This window comes from Zootermopsis nevadensis, unplaced genomic scaffold, assembly GCF_977971745.1.
Source record: "Zootermopsis nevadensis isolate Lab colony 2312 unplaced genomic scaffold, Znev_1.0 Znev_ptg000082l, whole genome shotgun sequence".
Lineage (NCBI taxonomy): Eukaryota > Metazoa > Arthropoda > Insecta > Blattodea > Termopsidae > Zootermopsis > Zootermopsis nevadensis.
Window position 1 is genome coordinate 549,295 of NW_028259213.1, and position 22,644 is coordinate 571,938.

The window sequence follows — 22,644 nt, forward strand, 5'->3', positions numbered from 1 at the left end:
TCTACAGCGAAGCCAATTGGAATCTTTTTCAAAATTACATTTCTGAAAACCTAAACACACAGTGCGTAGACGGGAACTGCTGTAACAGTGAGATTGATACAGCTGTTGACCACCTTACAGACGTTCTGAATAAGGCCACGCACCACTCTATTCCGCTCAGACGGAGAACTTTCAGGTCAATGCAAATTGCAGCAGCCACTCGACTTCTCATCCAAGAAAGAAACAAACTGAGAAATCAGTGGCAAAGAACCCACGACATAAGGCTTCGGCCTCTCATCAACGCCTTGAAACAGAAAATCGACTCGGCCATTAAAGATCAAATTTCGAATACCTGGCAGCAAACACTCCAAGGCCTCGACACTACCAACACTAAAGACACGTGGAGGATAACAAAAAGCCTCACAAACACGGGCACAAAAATCCCACCCCTGAAACACAATGGCAACGTTGCAATTACCAACCTAGACAAAGTGAATATTTTTGCTGATACTTTAGAAGAAATATTCCAAACGAACCCAAACGTAGACACCAACTTTACCGTTAGCACAGAGCAGGTAGTTACCGACTTCCTGATGCAACCTCCGCAGGCCTCCGTAAGGCTTACAAACCATTGCGAGGTCGAATGGATTATCCGCCACCTTAAACCCCGCAAGGCTCCTGGCCCTGATGGGATTCAGAACATAGTACTAAAACACCTGCCACGGCCTGTTTTCAGATTTATTGCAAAAATTTTTAACAAGTCATTAGCTTCAAATTATTTTCCTACCCAGTGGAAAAACGCTAAAGTTATCATGCTCCCAAAACCAAAAAAGGACCATTCCTCCCCGTTAAATTATAGGCCAATAAGTTTATTAAATTCCCTAGGCAAAGTTTTTGAGAAAATCATCTTAAAAAGACTTAATTTTCAACTTAAGGAGCTCCACATTATGAGAAATGACCAGTATGGTTTTAAACGTGGACATTCCACAACGCACACACTATTAAGAAATATAGAGAGAATCACTCACGGATTTAACTATAAGAAAGCTACAGTGGCATTGTTCCTGGACATAGAACGAGCATTTGATAAAGTTTGGATCACGGGGCTAATAGCAAAACTCATTAAAGCCAAAATTCCGCCTCACCTAATCCACGTAATTCACAGTTACCTCCAGAACCGTTCATTTTCTGTTTCACATGGGAGCTCTCACTCAAGCTGCCGCCCCATCAGGGCCGGCGTTCCCCAGGGTAGCCTACTCGGGCCAACACTTTTTAACATCTACATAAATGACATCCCATCCATTGAGAATGACTCCAACGTGTCCATCTCAATCTATGCAGATGACACAAATATCAGTGCTCGCTCAGGAAAATTAGACATAGCGATAACGAAATTAAACAGAGCAATAGGCCTTCTGGAACCCTGGTTTCGGAGATGGAGAATTCAGATCAACATTGACAAGTGCACCACAACCGTGTTTTCAAAACGTTTACGCGACTATCGCTGCACTGTTCCCACCGTAAAATTTTTTAATAAAACCGTAGCTTTTACCTCCGAAACCAAATATCTGGGTGTCATTCTAGATTCCAAATTGACGTACAAGGCCCACATATCATCCATTCTCCGTACAGCTAACTTCAGACTGAGGCAACTATTTCCTTTACTCAATAAATCCTCCAGAATGGATGTAAATTTATCGTTAATGATCTATAAATCACTCCTCCGGTCCATACTGACGTATGCCTCCCCCGCCTGGGGCTACGCTGCTAACACTCATTTACAAAAACTTCAGACATTTCAGAACAAAGTCCTCAGAATAATAACCAAATTGCCACGGGTTACTCCAATTAGTACCCTACACGAACAGACCGGAATACCGTTGATCAAGAATTACATTAAAGGATTAGCGAATAGGCTATACTTGAAATCGGCCACCAGCTACAACAGTCAAATTCAAGAGCTAGGACAGTACGATCCCAGCATTGACAAATACCTCCGCCCCCGAGCCCTTCTTGCGAGGTGACCCAACCTGCGAAATCCTCCAATCCTTTTGCTCAATAAACGGTCAGAGGATTGCCTCTGTAGTACATTGTTCTGTAACATTAGCCCAACAGCACACCTTAAAATTCCTTCACCTCTAGCAAAAACACAGCTAAACCTCGGCTTTTCTTTTGTAGCCCCCACTACAGTGCACCACCAGCCCGTTATAGGTACCCCGGAGAGTCCAGTCCATAGGCGGTCACATCGACCACTCCCCTACGCTGGACCGACCGTGAACCAACGGACACAAGACAAGACGACCACGGCATGAAAATGGAAAAATGATTTATGGAATGTGAATTGAAACTTTTTTTGTAATTGGATAAGCAACGAGCCAAGTTGGTCGTTTCTTATCCAAAACAAATCTATGTAAAAAATGAAAAAAAAAAAAATGTATCAGTTTTTAATAAAGGGAAGCGCAAGGACAGAGGCTACCGTTAGGGCTCGCGATTTTAAATACCGGACTGCTGGCTAGAAGTCAGCAGCACGCATCCGGAAGGTCCTGCGACCGGCCAACTCGACCAAGGTTTTCCGTGGTTTTCCTCGGTACTAGAGCAAATGCTGAGTTGGTACCCAATTTCCACGTTGCTCTGCATGCCTCCCATGCAGCCCTCTCAGAGTAATATCAAAATTCCGCTCTATAGTAGCCCCCCCCCCCAAATTAACGTAAATTATTCCTAACGCCACCCCCAAGGCCAATATCAAAATTTAAAATTAACGCAAAGACCCGAATCAACTCCCCCCTACCCTATTTCTTACCCCATCCTGTCTCCTAAATCCCTTGTCCTCACTAAACTTATTCATACCAGAAGGACGAGCGGGCACTGCCTGGGAACCTTCATAGCCCACAACTAACTTTATACCCCTCCCCCCATTTATAACAGTAGTGCCTATCGCTACTCCCCCCACTTTTTCTCTCTTCTCTCTCTCTCTCTCTCTCCGGCTTCGAAGGGCTAAACACGTAAATTTTACGGTAAGTGACTTGAGACCTTAACAGTTCCTTGTAATTTGCCTTTTGATATCCGTTCAGTTACTACGGACCGACAATGTTTGTTTTACAACATGAATTTGGACAGTGTGGGAGAGAGACAGGTCAGTGGAGTAACCTTTCCTTGTTGACAGGTCTGAGAGGATTTTCACGCCGTGCAAACTCCCAGAGACAGCGCTGAAGATTAACACCTTTAGTTCAGAGCTGACGACTCCAGATGCTATTTTAGCCAAGGGTCTAGGTTTACGAATGAACAAGTTCCAAGTATCTTGCATTCCTGAGCTTTTAAGATACGTATCGATAGGTTCACACCATAATGACGAGCTATGTCCACCTCTTTCTGTCCTTTTTAAGATGTCTAGCTTAATTTCTAAACCAATTCTGCATCTTTTATTACTATCAGTACCAGCACTACTATTTCGCTTTGGACCCATGATCGCTTAAATTTTTTAAAAAAACATATTTTTAATTCACCAAATGCAGAACTACACTTGGCCGTCTAAGATAACCTAGGCAAAACAAGTGATGATCATATTATATTATAATAGGGGAGATCATCGATTTCTTTCCCACGAGAAAACATTCTACACGGTGTGGCATGTAAACCAACGTTTATTTACTGGCTGGATTAGTTTTATTAACCAAGAACAGTCCAATATAATTATCATATAATTATTGTAATAAATACATTTTTTAAAAGTTTATTTATTTAAATCTTACAATTATGTTCACTATACGTTTGGCATTTCGTTTTATAAGGCGACTTTTAAGAAATACCGAATGTTCGTAAACCGAGATTAATCCAATCCACATACTTAAAAAGCCTATTTTTTTAAGATTACGTTTTATTTACTATCCACAACTAGATCTTCCAATTTCTCTCTTACCTTCAGATCTTCCGAATAAAACGTGTTTCAAATTTCTTTAACTCTTCAATGCCCATCTCATCGTACTCATTTCATTACTGTAACAAATATTTGGTAAAGACGTTGAAACTATGAAAATTCTAATCGTGCAATTATGATCTTATTATTTTCTTCGTTGAAACAAAACGCAGATGAATAAAGCTGCTGGATACAGCCTACGTCAGACTACAATGCGCTCCACGAGGGCGCCCTGCATGGATTACGTATTGTCGACTTAGCATTTGTTCCACAACCGCTTATTCACTCTACATGAATATCCTCGGTGTCACATTCTAAAGCAAACAGTGTATCAGGTAAGTTAAGTTTCTGCAAAGACACGAAGTAAGAGATAATTGTCCTTTCCTCCTCTAACGACAAAACACATGGACTGCACTGAAATATGTTCCTACATTAAGTCCTTTGCCAAGCGCTTAAGTCTGTTTTACAGTTATTAATATGTGAATATGTTTTGTCCTCTAAGAGTAACTTCAAAGAACTTCGCTTAATCTTATCAGCAGTAGCCGGAAACAACACGACAACAGACAAAGGGATTTTAACGAGAATCTTCATAATCTATTTACATTACCTAATATTTTAATATTTTCCGTCAAATCACAATTTTTAATAAGATAATAAAATATAAAATATTTAAAATATCATTTCACGTTCCGCATTCGAATGATCGATTTACAAATGCGGAACGTGAAATGATATTTTAAATATTTTATATTTTATTATCTTATTAAAATTGTGATTTGACGGAAAATATTAAAATATTAACCTAATTCACAATATGACGCAAATATACTACTTTACATTACCTAATATTTTAATATTTTCCGTCAAATCACAAATTTTAATAAGATAATAAAATATTTAAAATATCATTTCACGTTCCGCAATCGAATGATCGATTTACAAATGCGGAACGTGAAATGATATTTTAAATATTTTATTATCTTATTAAAATTGTGATTTGACGGAAAATATTAAAATATTAACCTAATTCACAATATGACGCAAATATACTACTTTACATTACCTAATATTTTAATATTTTCCGTCAAATCACAAATTTTAATAAGATAATAAAATATAAAATATTTAAAATATAATTTCACGTTCCGCAATCGAATGATCGATTTACAAATGCGGAACGTGAAATGATATTTTAAATATTTTATATTTTATAATCTTATTAAAATTGTGATTTGACGGAAAATATTAAAATATTAACCTAATTCACAATATGACGCAAATATACTACCTTACATTACCTAATATCATTAGTGTTATAAGATCAAGTTAGGCGAAATTTGATTATGTAACACACGTGAGGACATTGAAAGGAATGTAGATTTTGGTTTTTCAAGAAGGAGTTAACATAGCAGTTACAAAGTACATGGGAGGATAATATTAAAATAGATATTACAGAGAAATACGTAGTAAGGGTGTGGACTGAATTCATCTAGCTCAAAATATGGACCGGTGGCGGGATTTTGTGAAAACGGCAATGAACCATTTTGTTCTATAAGATGAGGAAATTTATTTGTTAGCCAAGGTTACCATTCGCTGCTCAAGACGATGTCTTCACAGTAGATGAAACTACAATGCGAAGCAAGAGGGTACGTACCCTGAATATTGGTATCTAAATTCTGACAGTAGAATTCAAATTAGTTTATCCAATATCAAGATTCCATCTACACACTTTTTTTAATAATCTTCAACACATCATTGGGTATGTGCGTATGAATGTATGTACTAGTTTATTAACGTCACTGACGTCCTCCAAATTCCAGTCACCATTCTTCTCCACCAACCGCCGTCTGCCACTCCATCAAGGATTCCTTTCGCCCATCTAATCCTCGGTCTACTTCCCTTCCTCTTTCCACTCCAGCACTTGTTTGGGCTGTCTGCTAGTACCTTGCTATCAACCGAAATAGAATTTCGAAAATTATTTTGTCATCTGCTTACAGAATTTTGTCTCTCTCCACGAGAGTCTTGTCGATTTCTTCAAATATTCATTGCGACTACAATTATTATTTTTTAATTGCAACACTTCTGAACCATGTTCTTGTAGCTGCCCCACAAATATTTTTAAATATATTTTGCCCCTATTCTATGCCATGACTTGCCATTTCTCGTTCGAAATTTATTCTTTCCTAAGTTACATCCATCACCACGGTGGTCCAGCGGTTAGAACGCTGGCCTTGTAATCCTGGGGTCTCGGGTTCGAATTTATAACTTGTGTTGGGCAAGGCCGTGGTCTAGGCAACACGGAGTTTTCCTCCGGGGCATCCCAACAATTACTCCATTCACACACAGAAGAAGGCAATGGCAAACCACTTCTGGATCATCTGCCAAGAACGTATATGAACAGGTCCCAGTCCGAGAAAAGGATGGAAGGATCCTGTTCATATGGACCTGTCGACAGACAGAACACTAAATAATAATAATAATAAATAATAAGTTACATCGCAAAATATTTGTAATTATGACAGTGGTTTATCGTGCTAAAGCTCTGAGAGGCAAGTGGCGTCCAGGTTTCCAGTTAGTAATGTCACAAGAAATCAAGAATGTTCTTCAATGTCTGCTTAAGCCGGAAGCCCTTTTGTCTTCTAACCTTCTAATGACACGTCTACGAAATTTTTAAAGCTTAAAAAAACACAATTTCGCTGAAAACTAGTCTAGACACTCGTTAAAAACTGAGTTTCATTCCCATGTGCTTGTTAGTTGGGAGTTAGTATAATGGGTGACTCGCTAACGCAAAAGTTTCCACATGTATTCTAAACAGAAACAATTCCATCACAGTTACAACGCGCAGGCGCACATCAAATCGCATTCAGAGTAGGATTAATACAAAACCATGTTAATTACCTTGCTTAAACAACGGGTTAAGTTCCAATATTTACGCCGAATGAAAATTGGAAGCACATTTCTGGAGAGTAACAGCAAATTATTTTGATGGCTGTCCTCTGACTTACTGCGCCGTGTAGTCAGGTAGAAGTTTATCGACGTTTCGGAGGTCACTGCTGCCTCCATCATCAGGGCCGTGAGAACTTCAAATCGTTCTAAACGAATCATATTAATGCAGTTACCGCAAGAATTAAGGTTTAGTTCATTCAAGACACAACAGTGCACTGATTGATAATCGGAGTGCATTTGTGTATTGGTAGGCTGGCAATTTTAATTTGTAAGACGCTGGTAATCTATAATTATAAACGCTCCTCTATCCGAAAAAAAATCCTTCACGCTTTACTTAGAATTTTTCCCCCTCAAATTCAGAAGACATGATTAGACCAGTTTATAGAGCAAAATACTTGATTATAATGAAATTTATAAGGACACAGTGAACCGGGCATGTAGCTAGGATGAGGGATAAAATAAATGCGAAGAAGTGAGACCGAGGTATGCGTCTACCTGGATTCGAACTGCGTCTCATGGCGAACGATGGTTTAACCTGCAGGTTCTGTTATCAGGTATTTCATCGCTTTGCAAGGCAATTTATACCTTGCGCTCTTAACGTACGCTGCCATGCCCCCAGGGACACACTGAAAGTGAGTTTCGTGTAGAACACTGGAGAAACCAAAGTTTTCCTTCCCTAGACACGAAGTTCAAGTCCCTTCGGGCCCTCAACCTCAACACAGTTTTCAGGGTAAGATTCTTTTAAACAGCGGCTCGGACATAAAACACTGACGTACAGAGTGTCCCCCCAAAAAGTATACATACATTCAATAAATTAAATAAAGAGATTTTAATACACTAAAACACGCATTGGCACTTACTGAATTAACGATTTTAATATACGTGTTCAAAATGTATATAGTTGACAGCGGTCAGGAAATGACTGTCAAGTGGTCACCAAAGTTGTTGCTGTATATACACCTTTTTCGAACACCCTGTATTTTAATAAAAGTATTCCATCCTCTCTTTCATCAGGAAATCAAACCTCCTTTGTGAATATCTAAATTTGTACTAACCGTGTAATTAACTCCGAAACGGAGGCATTCTTTTAAAAAGTGGACGGATGCTCATTGAGTAGAAACGACCCTTGTCTTGTGGATCTTTAAGGTCCATTCACAGCGTTTATGAGATCCCACTGCTGTTTCACATCTACGCCAGATTAAACCAGTCCACACCCTCCGACCAATTTTACTCGAAAATTATTTTAATGCGATCCTCCCTCCTACCCTTAACTCACCCGAGCTAACTTTCTCCTTCGGCCTTTACAGACAAAATTCTGTAGGAATTTCTAATTTACTCCATGCATGCTACATGTCTCACCTGTCTTAATTGCATCATTCTAATACAACAGCTATTATTTCCTTAAACAGCATTAACCAGCCGATTTTCGTAATGGTGAAGAATTGTGTTTTCTACGCGGTACGGACTGCATTTCTGAATAATATTTTATTCGTACTAAGTAGAGGAGATAAGATTGAACTAGTGAGGGTTCAATCTTATCTCCTCTCTCTCTTTTCACACGTACACACAAAATCACTTTACGTTTTGTAATGTTACGTAACAACAGTTTAGACCTATGAATTATTAAACCCTTTTGTCGTGTTGGACAATAAGCCTTCCCGATAGAAGAGGTTAATCTGAATTTAAAACAGGTCTACACGTGGTGTTAAAAACAGAGAGGCAAGTATAAGTATAATATTAAAATTGAATCTTAATTTGCGAACGTGAATAAAACGGATCAAGAAATTGTTCAAAATGAAACGGTTTTCGTGTGACTCATGGAAGTTTGGGGCCCATAACTACGAAGTAATAATGCCTTAAGCGAAAATCTGTCGACTGTTCATGGAGTACCGACTAGCAAGAAGTCCTATTACAAAATTATAACCACAAGTAGCTGCTTGTTCTTACAAGCGTGTACAAGAGACTGGATGAAAATGGATCGAACTACGCGTTTTCAGACGTCGTTATAGAAACTTCTAACGTTACGAAGGCCGGGAAACTATCTTCAAGAGACTGATAAAATTCGCTGCCAAATACTGGGATAGTATTCTCACATTTTTCGTTTTAACTGCAAGCAAAATGTGACCAGAAATATAATTTTTAAGTTATAAAATACACATGAACGCTAACGTCTCTTTTAAATTTCCGGAGACACACATTCATTTAACAAGTGACTCTGTTAGTACAAACTCACTTCGCTGTTCACTCTGGTACTTTCTAACAAAAGTACGAAACATTATTTAAGAGAAATGACATACAACACTATATATGGCAACACAAGCCACAGAAGACAACAAAGAAATTTTTAACCCTTTTGTAAACCTCAAATATCAGACAATTAAGTTTCTTATAATTCCACGATTTTTTCTGAACTGAAATAACTACAGTATATGCAAAGTTTGTGGGAAATATTTCACAACAGACTTAGGGCACTAAATATTAACATGGTATATTAGACGACGCATTGCCTACAACATAGGGTTTACAATGCTTCCGTCTGTTTCACAGAACGTACAATTATGCATAATTATCTGCAAAACTGCAATGTAGAAGAATCGATTTTCTATCATTACTTTAGAATCTTAACATCGAAATTTAGTTATGAACAAAAATTAACCTTAATTTCGGCATAATATATATATGTGTGTGTTTCACTTAACTTGACAAAATGTTGTAAATGTATGAAAATATTTATATTGTACAACAAAATGAGTAAAGGCTAATTAAATTCGAAACATAAAGAAATAATTTTTTTAGTTAAATAATTTTTCAAGATATGTATCTACATAATACGCTACTGTTAGCAACTTTGGTCCTTATGGGATCACACGTGTGAGGGCGTGTTTTGTTACAACCGCTGTCATGGTAATTCTGTTAAGGCACGTTGGGCCTATGGAATATTTACGACTTTGCGTCTTTACTACTTTAGATTCCCCCCCCCCCCCCCGTCATTCTTGACGGGCAATTTACTCCTTCTTCAATACTTCTTATGTGGGAGTTTTCCCCTGATATTTCCCAGATGCCATCACTGGATAAACATGGCAGTAGTTTTCTTTTGAGTTGTGTAGTTGAATAAGATGTAGCGATTCGTTTTTGTTCTGTTTATTTTCAGTTGTTTATTTCACGACACTATGCCACAAGAAGATAATGGAAATAGGATCGGTAATAGTCCTGATCAGTTGGAAAAAGGTATGAACGGAAAGAATCCTGGCATAAGACGATGTACTATCCGGCCATTTTGGAGAGGCTGAGAGATAAATTAAAATTTAAGATAATCAATAAGAATCACCAATCATTACACTCTCTCCACTATTATTACGTCAATAAATGTTCTCGTAACGCGCAGTTATTAAAATAGAACAAAGTCTTGAATTCTGCACGAATGTCGTATTTTCTTTCAAACTACCAAATCGTTAAGACATTTATGGAGCTTAAATTTCAGTCACGTTACAGTCTTCAACGATCAACAACGCCAATATCTCCTTCTTTTCACAGATCAGACCTTCTGGCGCGTTACAATTCACAATCCCTCAGACAAATACAGAGAAAGCGTTTTAAATTTGGCCACGACCACTTCTCCTATCATCCTTTCCAATTCATCAATCATTCAACGCTGTACAATCTGAGCTTCTGAAAGCGTCTTCAACGCGCATTAGCCTTCAACAGCAAAAGAAACGAGACTGTACGTAACTGCGTCACGCCATGTTTGATGTAGCCCTCCGAGATGCTCATCAGAACTTTGTATAGATATCATTAGGCAGATTAAGCATCTCTGATACGGTAAGCCTTTTCTATAATCATCTCCTGTCTTAAACACAAAGAGATGAAACGAGTTTAAAGTTACAGCGAAATAGCACACACGAAACTTTGGTATAATTTTCTGTTATTCTATTCACAGGCTTCAACCCAATCCACGTCGGCCAGGATGAAGATTGCCGTCTTCTGGGCTGTAGCGCGGTGAAGTCTGGTGGAAGTTTACCGACGTTTCGGAAGCCCTTGCTGCAACCATCATCAGGTAAACTTCTACCACATTACAAGGCGCTAAAGTCCAGAAGGCAGCGATCTTCAAAGGAAAATCTCGACCAATGCGTACAAAAATTTCGGCTGAAAATTCTGTAGAAAATAAAACTCTTGGAAGAAATAGACGTGAATGGAAGGATGATATTAAAATGAATTTTAGAGAAATATGTTGTGGAGGCTGTATATTGGATTAATCTGATTCAGGATAGGATCCGGTAGCGAGATTATGTTAACAAGGTAATGAGCATTTCCTAATAAGCAATTCGAAACTTCCTTCGTCTCTCTCTCTTTTGGGCTTCAGAGGGTTAAGTACTTGTAAGTAGCAACCCCATGTTATTAGCAAGCATTACTTCAGGTCAATTCGAAATTATGAAATGAAGATCTTAGGAACAACAGATTGTTGCTGTCTCATAGCAAATCGCCGTGTAGAACGAAATGGTCCCTTCATCGGCAAAATCACAACTCCGATAACATTTAAACATTCAGTCCGTACCGCGAAGTAAACACTACACTTCACCATTACATCGATAACTAGTAAACGCTGTTTAAGTTGAAAACCAAACGGAGCTGAACTTCTCACTATTAAAGCAGGCGGTACATATAATTACCACTGGATCTTAAAGCGTTAAACATTACATGTACAGTCTAGAAATATAACTAAATTTAATGACAGTTACGGAGTTATGACGGTGTATTGTTATCTGGGGAAAATATAACTAAAGGATGACGTAACAACTCTTTTATATCTCACTACGATTTGCACATAAACATGTCGATTGTGTCGACTCTGGAGTGCAACTGTACCTAATGCGCACTCATCATTCATTCTTTTCGGTTCCACTTATAATTTAATCTGCTTCTTTCAAGTACGTGGCACATTACTTTTGTAGGCAAATACCATCCAGCAATATTGCCAGGGACATTATTTATAAACGAATCGTATCAATATTTGATGGTCACAAATGCAAACTGCAGAATCATAATGTGAACAAAACCCTGATTCATTGTTCTATATTCGTGGTTGAATTCTGACGTCATTAACGATTGACGTCATACTTATGATCGATTTTCAATAGTTATGGATTAGTTTGGAGAGTGGTACCACTGTGAGCCAAGACCACAAGATTATGAACCTTACACATTAAAAAAAAACACTTTAAAGCTCAGTGGTAATTATATATACCAGCTCTTTTAATAATATCTCCGAGTTTTGTTCCCAAAATTTTGGGTTTCTTATGATTCTCGGAATAAACAGCGATCATTTCCTTAAACAGAATCAACCAATTGATCACTGTCGTGTTTTGTTCCAGTTCTTGTATTGTTACGATGGAGTCGATGTATCAACGTGGAAATGCGGCCGTAGACGGACTCATCGGCTCCATCTCCCAGGTGAAACTTGAGTGAACATGGCGTAACGGCAGAAATTATATCGAATGGTCTAGAACCTTGTCCCAATACCAACTCTCACACGGACATCATCACCGTGAATGGTCGATCGCTTTGTATCAATTCGACTGTTTCGACACGTTCTAAGATTCTAAGACCTGCCAACAAAGTAACCTGTCCGCTGCTGTCTCTCTCTTAAAGGACGTGGCGAGGAAATTGTTGTCTGGTAACTTGAGTCATATCCATTAACAGCATTACCATAGCAACGGTTATAACGACACACACACATTCATAAATATTAACCCACAAGGCCCAAAATACCTAATCGCCAAATGATCACAAACCAGCAGTTACTTGTTATGAATAAAAATACGTTTATAATTAAAAAATATAAGCACGTATCTTGAAACGAGTTTCGTTTTGTCATCAAGTAAAGATAGTGAGCTATTCATTAATCATCGTCATGAAAACAAAATGAAGCTGAATCCTAAAAAAATAAGAATTATTAGCCTTTGGAAAGCATTACTGCACAGATGTCATGAGACACACTTAATATTTGCAAATGTCATTGGCTGTAAACAAAAGCATATCAATTAAAGCAGTTAATTAGTGTAAAAGCCTTCGTTATATTTTAATCAGAACAGAATGTGGAAATATTTCGATTTATTTGAAAAAAGTATTGAACACCACACACAAAAACAAATTAATTTTACAGTTTACCTTCAAAATTAAAAAGAAAACAGGGCACAACAAGGCAGACGAAGGAGGGACATTGAATTATACGATCTGAAATTTTAAAGGCTTGTATTTTTCATCAGTGAAATAAAATTAAAAAGACCAATAAGCAAATCAAGAACTGAAAACAAAACACAAACGCTGTAAAACATGTTCATCGTACACCTTCCCTCTCGAGCGACGTCGGTGGATACCATATACAAGTAAATGTATATCAGCGGAATAATTACATAATGAGATATTTTATTCAACGTAAATAGGCCAGTAACAGTAGACTTACCATACTTCCGATGCACGAGAATATTCATTGTGCCCAAACAGTCCACAGCACACTGGGCACATTGCACCAATACCAGCACCGAGAAAAAACTAATGTTTCGCCCCGTTATACGTAGCGTGTCTTACAACTCTGCCATCCCATTGTCCCATTTCCCATTCATCGCCTTCAAAGGGTTCTTCTTATGGTCGGCCACACGACTGGGCTGATGACAAAGATTTTTCCATTCTTATGAACGGGACAGACGATCGAGAATTACGAAATGAGAATCTGCTTCCAACCTCAAAGAGAACACGACGCGCCACCATAGGAAACTGTTGGTTAATGAACTGTTTCACCAGATCATGACCGATGTTTCGGATGTTATTACTGCCTCCATCATCAGGGCAATCGCCTCTGAAATATCAGTAAATATCTATCAGACTATATAGTTATCTTCATAAAACTTAATTGATTATTTATCTCAAGTGCCTAATTCTTATCGTCCATAAAACAGTGCAGCAGCCACTGTTCCGTAATGGACCCGATATTGGATCTCACTCAGATGACGTAACATCATTTGTAAACGAGCGAACAAGATGATTGGTTGTTCTGTTGAACATCCTACATTGCTGTAATTGGGAAGCAAATAATTTCGACATCCATGGCATTATTTAAATGCTATGGGGCATATTTCAGGGTAAATGAAGAACCAAACCCATGGGTAAAAGTCGATCCAGTGGGGTAAGTGAGGGCGTGACGGCTGATAAGATTTTTCAAGGTCATTCTAATATTTCGAAACAGAACTCGTGTATCACAAAATAATGTTTCTCATAACAGATTACGAGCATAATTAAATAAAATATTGGGCTATTTTGTATCGTGTCACTAAAGACAGGTAAAAACTGATTCTACAACATGAAAATTAAAACGATTTCTATAGTTATATAAATAAAAGGATACAAAAATTATTAAATCAAAACAATGTTAACTCAGAATCACATTATCAAACCAATTTTGTCACAGAGGTAAAACCTCATTTGTCCAAACCATAAACCAACATGAAGATGGCCGTCTTTTTGGCTGCTACGCCGTGTATTGTGGCAGACACTGGCCGACGTTTCAGATGCGACTGCCTTGAAACAGCTCCGAAATTTCGGTAAACCATCAGAACCTGAAATATCAACAAATAACAACAACAAGAAATTTTGTAGTTAGCTAAACTATATATGTCCTTCGCCCCGAGTTCTTCTTAAAATAATCTGTACTGAAATCATTAAATTACTCCATCGTTCAATATACTAAAACTAGACACCACGTTTCGGTAGCTGGATCTGCTCACATCTTCAGGTAAAAATACATATTTTCTTGGGTCGGGCAGAGGAGCCTAATTTCACTCCCTGGTCCAGGAATTGTAATGACATAATATTCGTTAATCGACCTTAGTACTTCTTAAAACGTAAGCGATTAAAAAATATATCAATTTCAGCTGCTAGTGTTCCATGACATGAGAAGAACCAAAATACTGTGAATCAATCCCAGAAAAAAAATTGTCTGTGGACATCTCTTTGAAGTGTCGATCGATATAGAAGTATTACATATCCCTGAAAGTTAAAGTTATGGTCGGTAAAATCCCGTCCTATTTGGAGTCTTTGAACAATTCCCCTTTCATCAGTGCAAGAAATTCCCTGTCTCATAGAAATCGAATGCTCAAAAATATCACGACAAAAGTTCACACCAGATCAAACCTAATATCATTGAAGTCTCCTTAACCTTATAATCAAAAATATAATTTAAGAATTCAGTCCGTACCGCGAAGAAAACACAACACTTGACCATTCCAAAGGCCAACTGGTTAACGATGTTCAAAGAAATAATTGCTGTTAACGGAGAGATTCATACAAAAACCCATAAATACAAGATCCAACTTTGCTGATTGTTAAAACAAATTACTTACCAGTCTTCAAGGTCAACATTCATGTCAAACATCACAACAAACACAATCTTGGCATCTAATTTTCCCAACAAACTTCTGTATTCCTTAAAAATAAAAAGTTAGTTTAATAAACAAACTTAAAAATATAAATTATACCAGGGCAAATTACATTTTTCATGTAATGCCATTACGCAAACCTTCATTACAATGTATGAAGATCCTAATTACGTAATTTAATCTTCACAAGAATTTGTCAATTTAACATATAAATAAATATTTTACTCTGGTAATATTTACTATATATTTCCCGATCAGAATCCCTCTTGAGTAGCTAAGAGTCGCTCAGCTGGTGACCCCCCCCCCCCCCCCCGTCTTTTACATAAACCCGAACGTCCATTACCATGTTCTCAGGAAACCACCACTGGATACTACACTGAGCTAATTTAAATCTTCTGAAATTTTTAACGACATAATCATAGTACTACGTGGGTGAATCATAATTTGCATGAAAATGTAATAATGCCAAGTTATTTGTGAACTGCAGCCCCCTTACGTAAAACGTTCTCCTTAAAATTCAACTGCCAATAAAAAAAAGAATAAGATCGAATACATTTCAGTCTATGTTCCCTTAACTTACAAAGATTACAGCACGTCCAGGATGAAATTTTAAAGAGACAGCTTTATTGTACACTAAATAACCAGCGCAGTCGATTAAACTTAGTTAAATATACAATCAATCAACGACAGTCGTTCCAAACAGGTAGCAATGATAGTACCTTTTTAAAAAAACAGGGTACGACAACTTGGAAATAAATCATTCATAAATAACCTTATCCATAATGCAGTTGATAAAGCGTTGCTAAAAAACGAAAATCAATAAACGAGTCAAGAATATTTAACTAAAATCACGCTCACAGCCACACGCCACTGGAGCGGCCGAACGCCACTGCACTATTAAGGTTCTAGGTTAGCTGGTAAAACAGCCTCCTTCGAAAATTTGATTTATGATATCTCTTATCAAGACGATGCCTTGTGATCAATATGTGAAGCAAAATTGTGGAAAACAGTTAGTAGGCGAGGATTAGTCTAATGAAACAGCTGCTACTACTATCGACTGTGAAAAAATGCTAATTACTAATTACACAACTCATCCTTAAAACTTCATGTCACGTTCATAAAAAGCAAATGCTAGATTCATTCACAAATAATTTACAATTTAAAGAATAAAACAAAGTCTAACTAACCAACAATTCTGCTTCCTTCAAAGGACTTGGGTTCAATTCTCGACAAAATCTGGCATCCTTTTCTCGTCATCACAGCTTTCAGAACAGCCCTGAAACCGCATGGAGCCATACCCACCATACGTCTTCATATCGCGATATATACTGACAAAACAGCTTTTGTTTTTCATCTGTTGCATATGAAGTTGTCCGGGGAGACCGTATGTCACTTCGTCGAGATTATTTTCCAATTCAGAGGAGAAACAGCTTTAATATTCAGCCCCAAACCTATTTTTCACAAATTTCATACACGTGCTCCTGAAACCTATGAATACTCGAATGCACAAAACGTTATCCTTACAATTCTACATACATAATCAAATAACAATCACACATAACTTACAAGAATTCCAGATAAAGTTCTAGCTATCTTCAATGCTTTCTTGTAAACGTGACTATTTCTATGTTCCTGCAATCCACACTGAACAATATCTGTATGTTGGTACTCGTGTAAATCTAAGCCACATGAATGTATAAACTTGTAGAACCGATGCGAGATGTTCATCCTCGAAAGATAACATCTTTTTATCTATTAAACTTGTTACCAGTTTTTCCCAGCTACCAAATATGACACTACGTCTCATTCAGTTCTTTGATTGGTAACTTAAAATACAAATGAAAAGGGAAACTGACATGCTTTAATTATCCAAGTTCCTCCAATAGTAATACAAGAGCCGAGAGGGTTTACGATGATCCGAGCTGTGCAATAAACAATCATACTGTCGTCTATACAGGGATTTTAATGCTGTTATTATAATCATCACTTTCCAATTTACATTTATTAAAACATCAAATTAAATACAATCGCAGTGCCAACTGTAAATGATGATAGGCTGAGACATCAGGATGAGGTGTGTTGCTTTCCTATTTCCTTTAAGGAGTGTGACAACTTAATATATTTCACTAAAATAATTAACACTTAAAGTAATCATGATATGCTTCCATGATAAGAGAAATAATTCAATAAAAATAGCCAAGTGGCTGAGGTAGAGAAATGGTGCTTCGCAGCGGCAAAGATAAGCATGACAGAATGGCTTCAGGTGGCAATAAGAAAACTATACAGACTTTTAGACTTAAATCATTGAAGATTTTGTATCTACAAATGATCCAGTGATCAGGTATTTGGATAAGGAACAGACATCTAAAATCAAGTACACAACTGAAATAATAATAATAATATCAACTGCTTACATGGATATGAAATACATTTTAGTGCAAAACAAATTATGTCCCTTCAATTTATATTTCACAGAATTTATTACAAACTTTTCTTAACTTACTGCAAGCAGGCAACAATTTTTTTAATAGTGGCCAGGCTCATCACTGTGTAATATCAGTCGGACTACATTTTTCAGTCCCAAACTTTAGGGACAAACATAACCTTAGATACCCACAAATGCTCAGGTAGAATAGAAGAAATTTAATGAACAAATTAAAATTATTGTTCTCTGGCCAGAATACATCTGTAATTAATTAGTTTTATGGAAATATTATCTAAAATTATACTGCTTCAACTGATTTAATTACTGATTGCTGAATGAGTTATGAAAATAATTATCAATAGTAAAAAGAAAAATTGGAGAAAAAGCATGAAAGTCCATGTTTAAATAAGCAACTTCTATTTTTGTATTATTATCATTCTTATGTCCCACTACACACCATGTAGGCACTTGGTGTTAACCTCGACACTAGATAGGGGCAGGCGGCCCTCAGGAAAGGACAGGAGGAGGAAAAACCCTTTGTCCATGTTGGGGATCAAACCCCGGCTGTCAAGTCTATAATCACTCACTATACTGACTCAGCTACCCCAGATCCCCTTTCTATCAATGAAGATTATTAATTATAAACAAGTCTGTAGCGTATCGTCCCAGCGAATTATGTTGATTCTGTGTGTGAAAGTGATGGGTAGGAATAAACAATGTCACAGGTAAAGGAACTAAAAAAAAATTTAGGTACCATAATTTCTTCCTAGCGAGTCTCATTTCACATATGGTGGAAGAACAGACACTGAGGGGAGGGGGTACAGTTACTCAGGTATTTTTCACTCTATACATGTGGCAACATTTTCATGCTATCATGAAGAGTAACAAATTTCCTATGCTCATAACCTGTACGCCTGAAAGTTCCACACAATTAACCAAAGGGGACTGATGATGCCATTTGTGTAGGCATTGGAAAATGTGCCTGGAATTATAGGGTAGCATGCAGAATTTAAATCGAGTAACCAATGTGTAAATAAAAAAGTAAAACCACATCTATTCAGTTCAAACAGCAATTCAAATTCAGAGATTTAAGAATACACATGTAAAAGTGCCAGTGTAATTACAAACCTTCTTTTTCTTCATCTGACAGCTCACGTTTTAGGTAGTATAAAAGTAAGTCATGGATCCCATACACATAACTATCCAACAACTCATTCCACTTGGACACTGCAAGCGATTTCTTAATAAAATCACTCGTCATATCTTCTACTTCATATGTATTTCGTGACCAAAGAGTTCCCAGCACCTGCAATAATTAAATTTATAAAATGAACAAACATAATTAAATCCACGTTTACGGATCACTAATTTGTGTCTGTAAGTGTATACTGTATTCAAATCAACCAAAATTCAAATTGATTTAATTATTATAATGCAATTTAAATTGTAGTTAATAAATAAACTACAATACTGTAACAAGAGTTTAACTCTTAATGACAAGAAATGCAGTAGAACATAGTAAGAAAATCTTATGATCTGTCACACCTGATATACTTAAATATAAAACAGCTTTAAATCAAGTTCAAAATTCAGTCCTGCAAGCAAAGTCTGAAAATTACATGTTAATGACAATAAACAAAATGTATATAAATTAAAGAATAATGACTTAACCTCAATTTTGATATTCACATCCTCAACAAAGAGAGCAAAGTCCTGATAGTAGCATTTCATTTCATCTGGCAAGTTCTCTATACAAAGTCCAATTGCACCTGCTATGCCATTCTCTTGAGAAATACTAATTTTATTTAAATTTCTGGAACATGAAAATTTGAAATTGTTCCCATACGTGGGCACCTCTAGTGACAGGATACATATTCAAATGTCTGCACAAATACTACATATCCGTTCCTTCATTTCTGTAAATGCTGATGACAACTGTGAAATTGTAGACATTTCTTAGAATACCCCCCAAAAGAATATAACAGGGTAAGCCTGAGAGACTTCAGAGACCAAGGACTAGTCCTGCTTGCCTAACCCACCCTTCTGGAGTAACAAAGGAACTGACCCAATGGCACATGGCAGAAGGGGTAGAGATCTGACTTGTTGAAACCTTTCAAATTTCATTCTGTATCATCTTCAAACAACTACCAGAAATAACACATCATATTTTCTTGTGGAGTAACGTTCTGTAACTTCGATATAATTGTCGATGGTGAAACAAATGAAATATATCGTAACAAACGTATACTTTCACTGGTATTTGTTATAATCTGCAAAGAAGTTTTAGACTAGAGTGGCTGGCATAAATGTACGTAAGGTAAGTAATTTGTGTTTAAATGCCCTCCTCAATTGGCCTGATTCTTTTAACCTTCCTTGTTTTAGTTCATATGTGCTACAATTAATTGCTTTAAGTAAGGTCATTATAGGTTATAATTTAATTTGAATTCCTATTGCAATTTCTTGTTCATCTGATAAAGATAATTTGGCAAAGTTTGTTTCTTACTGATCGATACGTTTCTTCGGTGCATGTGGATGCCCTCTCCAATTGAACTCTGATTAATCAGAGCCAATTTATAGCAGTTATGTTGGTGCAACTTGGAATCAGAAGACTCAAAATACAAATTGCAGTATGTAACAGTGCTTTAAAAATTTTCACGTTTTTATCTGTGACGATACAAAGGGGAATTCAACCCAACATTCCTGCCCTCAGATTACATTTCAAAGTATCTGTGATAATTATGAAACATGTTCAAATTTTTAAAAACTGGGCTGGCATTTTTAAAGCTTTGCTTGTGTCCGTAGAAACGTCTTTTTACGAAATGCTGCTTTATGATGAAGCAAAGGAAATACTCTTAAATCTCCCTTGAGTAAAAATTATGTCTGATAATTACATCTGTAACTATAAATAAAAAATCATTATACTATATCTGGGTTCAAAATAATCTGTTAAAAAAATATACTGGAAACATATTTGTGCTGAGTCAACTTCATAGCATTTTGAAAGTCAGCTGTATATTACAAATTACATTAAAACATAGTGAAACTATTAGAATATGTGTGGTAAACTTTTTTAAGTATGCACCTTAAATTCTAAATAAATCAAATGGGGGTGTACATACTCGTATTAATATTGTTTATACTTTTTCAGGTATCTTTTAAATTTATCTTAATATTTAATACAATTGCATCAGAAGATGAGATAGTAATTGAGTCTTCTGTTGTTTCAACACGTCGTGGTACTAACTTCATCTAGCATTAAGCAGCTCAAATTATTGCTATGAATGAAATAAAGTGAGATGGGGCGCAAACCACATCTCACTATAAAAATTAGCGAGTCACAAAACGTTAAAAAGAACTCAATGAGGATATGGAACAGCACTAATGTGTCTGTTCTTATCCGCAGTTTTCATCACAAGAAAGGATTCTATGTTCTCGCAATACGTACATGAGTTTGCTACCTTCACCATCAGTGTAATAAGTATGATAATGAAGGCAGCATGCTCCTCTGAAACACTGGTCAATATCTACCAGACTACACATTCGCAACATCTCCGAAGACGGTCAGCCATCTTCTTGCTCTGAATTATTATGGTACTTGAATTAATGCCCCCCCTCGCTTCTCTATGAATTTCAACAAACACACTGAGTGTCCTGGATAATTATGTCCATAATAATATAGATCTGCTCGTGCTCTGTATCACAATTTTCTGTTTTCATACCGTGCAACGCTTAAGTTGTCCTTCAATCCCTTCTGGATCATCAGAAGCAAGTTCTAACAGGCAAGTTGCCTCCTCCACGACTCTCAGTTCTTTCAAAGCCCTTGCAAGCCGGGGCTCTAAGTTCGATGGGGATCGGAATCCCTGGAACTCGAGCTGGACTTCTGCAAAACATAATAATGCATGCCATTATAACAACCTATCAGGGTTCTCAAATTTGTAAACATGGTTATCCTCTCCCCGTGCAGAGAAGTGGCAAAATCTCTTATGAGCTCTGGTGAAGGGTCTGGCTAAAACAGGTATCTCGAACCTGACCATCAAGAAGAATAATCAGGCTGGCTTGCATTATAAGAGGGGCAGAAAGAGGAAAGGTTTCCTCAAGAAGGTTGACTGAAAAACTCTGTTGCTGACTCAGCCTGGGACCAATGATGGGGGCTCTGCTGTTCAAGTCAGTAAATTGCAGAGGGAAGCCGGAGATATCCAGCTGTCAGCAGCCATGGATCCACCGGCTATGCTCAGGTATGGTGGTCATCAGGACATGGGCATCACTGTGGAAGTTCACGGTCGACGGTGTAGAGTGCGGAGATAGAAACTGATGTGTTTCCTGAAGAGAAAGGCTATCCCTCTCTTCCATGACACCTATACCTATCTTGAGCAGCAGCAGCTAAGGAATGGCTCTGAGGCGTAATTTCACTGGGAGAGAGTCAGACTGAGAGTTGTGAAGACTGGATCAATTCCAGAACTCAGAAAAATTTGTGGCATGGATCCCTGGGAAACCAGTGCAGATGGCTACCATGTTTATGAGATTACGACAGCAGAATTCAAGTCTGAGGATAGGCACAGACAAGTTCCCCAAAAAGGGGTCCACTCACCTAGCTTTGAGAGTGTACGATGATGGTATTTATGCTGTTCAGAGGCATGGACAAAGGGGGTCGGTGGCTCCTTCTTAGTTATCTGAGAATGGGGCTCTCCTTCCTACAGATTAACTAGCATCACAGCAAACTGGGCACTCATAAACTCAGTGAAGAATTGACTGCAGAGCATACAAGTATATCTCTGACACAGCAGCCATGATATTGACTGTACTTCTATAGGAAGATCCATTTATATACCTGACTCAACACCAATGGCAAGAGTGTTCTGCATACTTGCTCTGTGACTCAATCAAACTGCTGCTGTCTATGTTGGCAGACATAATTAACTACTGCAGGGAAAGGCAAATGGCCTTATTCTAGG

General features: G+C 37.4%; 1 protein-coding gene across 22 annotated transcripts in view; it reads right to left on the reverse strand.

The window, feature by feature from the left end:
* The window catches only part of LOC147870961 (immunoglobulin superfamily member 22-like), a 95,396-nt gene that overhangs the window by 50,650 nt on the left and 22,102 nt on the right, over nt 1-22,644 (reverse strand). For 5 of the 22 annotated variants that reach the window (XM_087341556.1, XM_087341559.1, XM_087341557.1 and 2 more), the window contains 4 exons: nt 21,412-21,572; nt 18,821-18,998; nt 6,791-6,984; nt 5,435-6,337 (listed from right to left, as the gene is read on the reverse strand). The exons of 1 other annotated variant lie outside the window; for it this stretch is intronic. In XM_087341556.1, the coding sequence (XP_087197682.1) occupies nt 6,152-6,337; nt 6,791-6,984; nt 18,821-18,998; nt 21,412-21,572 (719 nt within the window). In that variant the 3' untranslated portion in view covers nt 5,435-6,151. Of the gene's footprint in view, nt 1-5,434; nt 6,338-6,790; nt 6,985-12,931; nt 14,449-15,231; nt 15,315-18,722; nt 18,999-21,411; nt 21,573-22,644 lie in introns of those variants that run through there. 16 more of the 22 variants (XM_087341555.1, XM_087341553.1, XM_087341552.1 and 13 more) reach the window with 12 other exon arrangements.